Genomic DNA, 9,341 nt, shown 5'->3' on the forward strand with positions numbered 1-9,341 from the left:
ATGTTACAGATTTTCAAAATAGGTTGCGTTGTCAAAACTTAGAATTCACCATTTTTACGCAATCTTCTATAACTTCTACTAGAAACGTCCAATTTTTAAAATCTAAAAAATCTGAGAAAGCTAAATATATGTAAAACTTAAAATGTAAAACAATATGACCATTTAACATGCCCTTCATACCTAGAAAATTCCATCTTTCCCCGTATAGATCATTCTGGGACACCCTGTATTAAATCAAGATGGACGGAGTATAAGAGTTACATGGCAAGTAGTATAAACCACCATATATAATATTGCAATAAGGAACGCAGCCATGGTATTGGTACCAGGATTGGAGATGTTTCCGTCTTCTAGCTTGACCTTCGCTGCCTCATCTTTACCATCAAAATCTACTAGAAACAGGTACTCTGTTAGTATTACTGTTCAATGCGATAATAAGGAAGGGTTACACATGGATGGTATTTCTTTAGGTAAGATCTACTGTTCTTAGAATCATATAGGCCTATAGTTTAGACAGCGTGTTCTGATGTTAACATTAATGCTCCTTAAAATCTGTAGGAGAAAGTTCCGTGAAAGTACCATATTTATATCCTGATGTCCGAGGCCAATGTCAAGGCCAAGGACATGGTGTCCGAGGCCAAGGATAGACCCTCCGAGGCCAAGGATCTTTATCTCCCAGATCCAGGCCGGCCAAGGACTACACGTCCGAGGACAAGGTCCGAAGACAAAGACGTTCAAAAACTATGGTAAACTATGTAACACTGGCAAAACGTGGGTTATCCTTCGTGTGAGAGATTAAGTGCTCATAACTTAATGATCAGCTTTATTCTATGATCTTTTGTTAATCGTCTAATACTACGGATGTATTCAAGACGTAAATACTTTCTGGTTGGATTTGATCTAAAATTAAAAAGGTAAAATATAGGGATAGCTTCAGTTATTGTCCATCGTTGTGTTAGCGCTGAGAATGGACTTAGCATCTCTGAACTGGACATTGTGCTACATGACCCGGCTACATTATTGTATATGATGTCCATATGCCAATATATTTCATATAAGATTTGTAAGCAGAACAAGTTAGTTACGCAATTAATTGAGTTAAGTAATTAAGGCCGAAACTTTGTTTGATTGGCGTAACCCGACCGAACCTAAAGGTAGGCCAGACCCTAGACTTTTTCTTATTTTTTTGCGAACAAATAAAAAAAAAAACTTTAAAAAAATTAAATTAAAAAAAAAGTTGGAAGGTCTTACAGCTGTGTGTACAAAATTGTTGACCGACATACCCTATATTTTTATGTGTGTTACCCCAATCAAACAAATATTATTAGACCTAATTGAGTTAATCTAAAAAAGGTTACTTTGAGTGTTTAATATTTTGCTTCAGCACATGTGTGAGACGAACGTTCTAGCCCTAACAACAGATTATGCATTTTAAGAAAATCAATTACCGTTGAGGATATCCATAAAATATCGCACACATCGCCAGATGAGCCTTTCTCTGTTATGGTTTACGCTTCTGGATATAAAGTGAGCTACGCCTTCTTGGCTGGGTATAATGTCAGGTATCGTACGCCACCTCTTGTGGACAATTCTACGCTGGAATTGATGCCCGAATCCAAAAAAGGCAAGTATCAATCCAAAAGCAAGTTAAAACGTTCGGCTTGACAGTTTTTACAGTTCGCACTTACGTTTCAGAAAGGAAGTGGGTTAGCCTTTCCTAACCAAAGCCTCTTCGTTTATAGGACGTAATTATTCCTTTTGTATTGTTGTTCTGTGTTTTGATGCTTGTAAGGCGCTGCGTGCTCTGTATAGCGCCCCTACAAATATTGTTTAATAATAATATCGAACATCTGGGGCGGGGCCGAAAAGTGTTATTCTATTATAAAATACATAAAATGATATAATCAGATGTATAATATTATAAGCTTTTTACCATCCTGGGTACTCACGATGGAATTATACAATGGCAAGGTGTAAACTCCATTTGTTATGTATCTACGTACAGATTTGAAGGACCAGCTGCGGCGTTGCCAGCTAATTATATTTTTTGATAAAATCAAAGGTTTATATCATTCGCATTTTTTTTTAATATTGTTCATAAAATGTTAACTACTTACCAACTGAAACAATCATGACCGAATGGGATTAGGTTGAGACAATGATTGCTTTTAGTTATAGGCATAGGATTACATGTAGGGAGGCCACGGTTCAACTATACAAAATAGTATATTTTTGTGATTGCGAATCCAAAAAGACACACTTAAACTTAAGTGCAATAATATCCAATACCTGTCAGTACTTGCACATTCAAGTGCCCTCCAAGCCCCACCCTTCATACCAATCACGATTGCAACACAGGAATATCACTTGTACCTTAGGTAAAGCAAAAAAAAACGGGAATTTACTACTAGCGCCAATGCATGTTACTCCCACGGTACGATACTTTGATGTGTATAATATGTGTATGAGTCCCGTACGCCGTGTACGTATTGTGTCATGTGTTATAAGAATAGCATACGTGTTCGACTAATATTTCCATCGTAATAATAAAACAATGGTTCCAGCGTTTTATTCAAAATCTCGGATTTTGACAAAACTACAGCACCTAAAGTCTTGATTTTCGCAGAGTATCTTTGTTTACTAAAGTACATTGCAATCTTGTAAAAACCCGAATTTAAAAAAAATGAGGGCGTTCTCCCCAGCAAATGTTATATTATGGCTTTAAGTCAAGATCAAATGGAGACCATCCTGCTTTAACGTTTTTGTTCACACATTTCAGCAGTGGTTGACTCGATTTTCTTTGAAGACCACGCTTTGGCTAGTCCAGAGTTGAGTGTCGTCGATGGTTCTGGTTTTGGATATTTGGTCAATGTTACATTTACTCTAAAGGTACGTGTTTAAATTTGGTGACTTTGATTCTTTATTATTATATTGCCATATTGATGTATTACCATGCATTCTAATAATGAAGACCTGAGCGCAAGAAGACTGTAAGTTCACTTTTGACGAAATTTACTTACAGGTAGTTTTGAAGTTATTGGATGAAGACAAAAATTTGGACATTTTTTTGACATTTGGCCCCTCCCCCACAGGGGTCGCGTGTGGGATCAAGAGGGGTCAAAAATGATAAATTGTCCAATGTCGTCAAGAAACATGTCATAATACTCGTTATCATCACGACGATTACGAAAATATACAATTTATCATACATTTTGAGCTCGATTAATCAGTCAGAGGTTCACTTCCGGTTAAAGGTCAACTGGGGTCAAATTTTAAAGCAACCTTCAAATTCAACAAACAAGGTGTCAAAGTTATAAGCTTTTGTTTCAATCCGAACGCAAGAAGACCGTCCAAAAATGATAAATTTATCAATATCGATCAATGTTATAGATATCTAAGTATAAAAAAGTTTAAACGATCATATCTCAATATGCCAAATATGGACTTACGGTCTTCTTGCGCTCAGGTCTTATCGAAAAACGATTTTACAATGATAATAATAAAGCAATGATTGTGCTTCACATATCGAACCATTTATCTTATGTAGTTGTATGCCAAAACAGCTACAGTAAATGTAGTAAACGACATTAAAAACATTAAGTCAACTGATTATAATGATGTAATGGGAATAGAACATCTCATCTTGCCTGCCTACTTCGGCACCTTTGTGATACCCTGTTTTCATCTGGACACCAAATATTGCGACCGCAGACAAAGAGTCTCAGATAATAATATCAGTAATGTAATTAAGTGCACTTTTTTTAAAACAGATGTATCATACTATGAATTATGACATGGCGTACCGACGGGAAGATGTTCCGGTCACAGTTCCCGTGGGTAAACCGATCTATTTAGAGGCGAAGGCTTCCGGGAACGATGATATTCAACTGTTGGTTGATAGTTGTCTTGCAACGAATTCCAGTAACCCAAGGTCAACACCCAATAACATATTTATTGACGACGGGTAGGTGCTCATGTGTTTCGCGGGAAAGTAATAAGTAAATAATACAAACAAGCAAACACACAACATTAACCAATGAATGAAAACGAATAGATTCATAGAAAACGTCTACGTGCATACGTTCATTACATAGATGACTTTATGTAATCGCTGAGAGGGTGAATGCATTTGATCCAGAAAATCCGCCCTTTATGGCTCTACTTGTTGCTATCGCGGAACTTGGGTCCTGTTTTCTCAAGAAAGTTTCTCAAGTCAAACTTTACATCTTACATATGCTGACCTGTATTGTTGAAAAGAGAGAAACATTATCTCACTATTACAGATGTCCTACTGATGAGACAGTGGTATACTATTACGATGCTGAATCGTCAACACGGCGCTTCTCAACCATTGCAGTTACACCATCGGATGGTGACAATCCAACAGCCATTGTAAGTATTCACAGGCTGAACGCTAGTCAGTCGATGCCTATTGTTCAACAAGACCCAATCAGACACTTAGTTAGGCAATGGGAACGATCGCATTCGGTGTTGAGATTAGCAACATTTTTAGTTACAGCTTTTTACTTCATAATGTATTTTCTCAGTCAACTGAAAGCAATAATTTTCATTTCATCGGTAAATGTCAGAAAAATCTATAATGCTTTGTACAATTTATTTGTTGTACTATTTATTTTATTTGGTAATTTTTAAAACTTTGGTGTTAAACTTAGGTGTAAAAAGTAGGCTTCTGGTGTAACATTTTCGATTTTCACATGCTTCAACTTGCCTGGTAAACTCTTTTTGGGGTCAATGTTATTGCTTTCCAAAGTAACATAATTCGCTAATGAAAGATATTTTCTAACTTTCTAACTAATTTTATAACGTTCTAAAGCACATCGTATAAGGCTATATCATTGTTTTTCGATTTTCGGTTTTGATTGCACCTTTTTTTAATTCCGACTACCAATTTTGTCAAAATCAACTCGCAAAATGTACCTATGGATGGATGCTTTTGCAAGCCACAATAGAAATATCGTTGCTTTACTTCTGCTGGTTATATTAGACATGAAGTACTGGTTGAACATTTTGGCAGTCGCCAAAGTGAAAAAAAGGTAAAATCAAAACAGATATTTTGACAAAACTATACTATATAGACCCACGATGTGCCTTACAGAGAGAGATGGGAAGTATCTTTTTTAGCGAACTATATTAGTTTGAAACGCAAAAAAAAAATAAAATAAAAAAAATAAACAATTTCATGTCTTATTTTAACACCAGGATTTAAACAAAAATGTATATCCAAGCACTATGTTTTCAACTGACATTACTGAAGAAAAACAAAAATGTTGCTTTATATTTAACCGAGAAAATGAATTTCATAGCAAAAAATGTGTGAGTGTGTGTCTCTGAATTGTGCTGATTTCATCGAGCAACTTTTTAACGCGACTATGCATAGCAATAGAAGCTGGTCAGTGGCGTAGTGAATGTACGTTTTCGAATAAGGTTGAACGAATAGCGTGACATTTCCTGACAGCGTAAATGTGGTTCCTTTTAAATACCACTAATTATGTATTACATGGGTTTCAATGGGAAATGGCTAATTTCGGATTGAATCTTCCCATATTTAGAACTCTCACATTAAATGCCACTAATATCAGGTGAAACTATATGATTAAGATGCCAAATGATCAAAAACTCGACAGGTTGACCTGAGGTTTTTCTTGTTTTAACGCACCGAACCGTAAACACCTTAAAAGGGCAGTGCGCCCTCGAAGCTGAATGTTACAATATGGTAGTGCAAATATTTACTCAAACCGAAGCCGTGCGTATGAATGTTGGTACTATTACAACAAAAATGTCATATAATGAGAGAAAATATACCATTTTGAAGCATTACACCCTTAATAATACTTTTTTAGCTATAAAACTAGATTAAAATCAGTGATTTGTATGCAGTATTTTCAGATGCCATGCAAACAAATAGTTACTCGTCGTATTTCCATGTATCGCCCAGGCCTATTAGTGGTATGTAACATTTTGGGGAAGATCTGATCTGAACGTCATCATGGTATTATACAGGTAACACTGCAAATTGTTGATACTTTTGATTACTTTTACATTCAGGCATACATCCATTGCTGGTTGATAGCATGCAATTCCAGTGACTCATCAACTGGCTGCCAACGAGATTGTAGTTCACGCCGAAAGCGAAAATCGGCCACGACACATAAACAATCTTTTGAACATTACGTCGTCAGCTTGGGACCACTCATTATAATATCTGAATCGAACGGACAAAACGAAGAAGGTACATATTTTTAATCAATGACATTTTGACTCTCATCTATGCCATAATGGCGTAGCGTTGGTCATCACTGGGGGGGGGCACCGACCATGATTGGAGGCGCCGTGTCTGATGGGGCACAAGCCGTTTACGGTAATTTTGGGATTTTCTAAAATTTCACTGACCCTATGACGCCGCACCAATGCGCACCCTCATCCTCATCTACGTAAACGTTAAAAACGATTATACACTCTTCTTTTCAGATGTAACACTGCCAACACCTCGTTTCACTTCAGACCCTTAATAGTTGGAGTAAGTTGCTTCGTCATCATGGTCATTGGAGTCGTATCTGCTGCAATTGGTGTAATTACGTATTTACGTAGCAAACGAAATCAACATCGCTCATCAAAATCGTGGTATGATTCCAGTAAAGACAAATACCATCTGCTTATGATAGAAGACTTTAATGATGAATCTTACGAATTATATATAATAAAGGAAATAAATGAGGAAATTCCAGTTGAAGGCGTAACTGACCAACTATTACTAGTATCTTGATTACCGTACAAAACTCGATAGTTTTGTTCCTGTAAGAAAATAAAAAAAACATTTATCATATTTCTTACGCTGCTAAGTTCAGGAGTTATAAGGTTGAATAAGTCAAATGTCAAAACTTTCATACACAACGGTCAATATTTGAAAATGGTCCTATTCCATCGAAACCGATGTCAAATTTTCCCCTTCAACATAAGAAATCACCAACATATAGACAATTTCGGCGCGGGGATTTTGAATATCGAGTGTTAAGAGCTGGCTATTTTTATTAGTTTTTACGGTCAATATGAGTTTGTTTTAAATAAAACCATGTAACTCGTGCTTGGCAATTGAATATATGAATACAAACCCAAGTCCATACTTCAAATTGGTCAAATTGAGTTAAGTATGGGAGATTGTTGCTATACATAGGCATATGTATGAAAATTGGTATGGACTTTGGTGGGTTTTGTATTCATGTATTCAATTATAAGGTTTAATGTTGTGATTGCCGGAGTCAGCCTTTAAATTTGAATTTGGACAGTTAACAATAAAAACACTGTCGATATGAGGTCGATTTAACATTTTATGTTATCTACAGAAGGTGTGAATTATTCTTTATACACACATCACTTTTGTTCTGAAATCGACCAAGTAATAATGACACACACACAATTTTAAGATAGCATCTTTTGCACAGATTTCAATGGAAGTAAAGTATAGGTTGAAACTCTGGTGATAACACTTCTACAGTGCATAATGGGAAGTATTTAAATCATTGCTGACCGTTTCGTGTTTTTTTTTAATATATATTAACATTGATTTATGAAGATGTATGAAAGATATAGGATGAAGGTGTACCACTGCCAAGGGCACTGATTGCAACAGTTAATGATAGAAAAGCAGTGTCCCGGACGCTTATTTTCATTCAGCAAACATATCGGGCCGCAATACACCTAACCTTTAGAGTATGGGTTTAGGGTTAGCGTATCGCGGCCCGTTATAGTTGCAAAAAGCGTCCCGTGCAGCGGTCGCAACAGCACCAACCAACAGCATTGCCTGCGTATGATGGCGTTGTTGTTATTGCTCGCTCCTAGATGCTATCTTAATCACTGCCTCCAGCTTTATAAAAAATACAAATGGTAATTAGATAAAGGTTATTAGAACTAGGCCATTATTAGAACATATCTCATATTACACGTTTGGTCCAAATTTTCATAGCGGGTGTTTGAGTATATTGTTCCCCTACCGTGAATTCTGGGAAAGGGGTAATTAGTTACAGGATTCTAATTAATTAACCAGTTGCGAAGATAAATCGAAAATTGTTCACAAGGTCATACCTTAAAATTCTGTTCATAAAAATGAACAAAATTTCACACAGGATTACTTCGATACTCTACTCTAAGCACTGGTCAGTAGCCAAAAAGTTTCCTTCATTTCCTTTCATATTTAGGAGAAAATTCGGTGAAAATCGCATGTTCGTAAATTTTTTGCCGAAATCAATTTGCCTATACGTTTCAACATACCAGTGTTACCAAATGAACATGGGTGCGCTCACAATATTAGGGAGATCTCATTTACTTCGGATTACTGGGGATCATACAATTTTGGAAAAAATAGGGGGTGGATCATACAACTTTTGATGACCAAAATATAAGATGACCACAGAGAGTGTGTTTATTTTATTGAAAAGACCGATTTCAATACTACAGTAAGCCAAAGAATTATGGTACCAGTTATGTACACTCCCGGTATATCCTAAACAAAGACATATATCATAATTGGAACCAGTAGCCAATAGCTGCATCTATTAGCTCGAATTTAAGACATCATTTGCTGAAATTATTTAAGAAATAAAGACACAAAGATCCAAAAACCCAAAAGTTGCAGTTTGATCCATACTTGCCCTATTGATTTGTACACAACGCGTTTTCGAACAAGAGAACATGCGCCGTGCTTCCATTGATTAGCAAGTTAAAACAGGCGTCGTGCTTTCATTGATTAGAACACAAAAGAGCAATGAGGCTTTAACTGATAACATTCGATCTCGAATGAGCTTGGAATATCAAATATGTCAACTAATTCGAAATCATTAATGACCATTGTCTTACCTATCAAGACCAATTCCGACATTCTTAATGTTTACATTATGCTACAATAGTATATATGCTTTTTTTGTTTTGTTTTATTCTTTGTTTTTGTTTGTTTACTCTACTTAATTTGACTATTTTTCAATCATTCATAACAACAAATTAAAGTCCAGAGTCAAAATGGTATACCGTAAACGTTCGCCTAATGGCGCTATGGGCTCCCTTGACATAACTGTAATTTTAGACACAAACTAAAAGTGGTCTCCTGTAAAAAGCCCACCTGCAAAATATAGGCACATTCTTTTTTAGAGGAGGGAGCTCTCTATTTGTACATCTTCCCCAAGGCAAAGGAGCCCAGGGAAATGACGTTATTAAGCGCAAGCATCATACAAGTGTTTGCCCTTAATTTAGAAGCTAAATTAATAATTGTAAATTTGTTCTTGTTTTATTCACTATTACCCCAGTTTGGTCGGTGATGTGAATACGGATTG

At 36.2% G+C, this 9,341-nt stretch overlaps 1 protein-coding gene across 1 annotated transcript; it reads left to right on the forward strand.

Moving 5' to 3' along the window:
* Positions 1 to 2,783: 2,783 nt before the first annotated feature.
* On the forward strand, positions 2,784 to 7,144 carry LOC140162313 (ZP domain-containing protein-like). Its single transcript, XM_072185547.1, has 5 exons — positions 2,784 to 2,889; positions 3,771 to 3,964; positions 4,284 to 4,392; positions 6,067 to 6,250; positions 6,490 to 7,144. Exons 2-5 carry the CDS (start codon positions 3,771 to 3,773, stop codon positions 6,528 to 6,530), a joined length of 528 nt encoding a protein of 175 aa, XP_072041648.1. The 5' UTR covers positions 2,784 to 2,889; the 3' UTR covers positions 6,531 to 7,144.
* The last annotated feature ends 2,197 nt before the right edge of the window (positions 7,145 to 9,341 follow it).

This window comes from Amphiura filiformis, chromosome 10, assembly GCF_039555335.1.
Source record: "Amphiura filiformis chromosome 10, Afil_fr2py, whole genome shotgun sequence".
Taxonomy (NCBI): Eukaryota; Metazoa; Echinodermata; class Ophiuroidea; order Amphilepidida; family Amphiuridae; genus Amphiura; species Amphiura filiformis.

What these genes read in the sequence shown, in the direction of transcription:
- LOC140162313 (XM_072185547.1), top strand. Translation starts at nt 3,771, where the DNA reads ATGTATCATACTATGAATTATGACATGGCGTACCGACGGGAAGATGTT. An exon ending in AACATATTTATTGACGACGG is followed by an intron (nt 3,965 to 4,283) that starts GTAGGTGCTCAT and finishes TCACTATTACAG; the next exon opens with ATGTCCTACTGATGAGACAG. An exon ending in GAACGGACAAAACGAAGAAG is followed by an intron (nt 6,251 to 6,489) that starts GTACATATTTTT and finishes TCTTCTTTTCAG; the next exon opens with ATGTAACACTGCCAACACCT.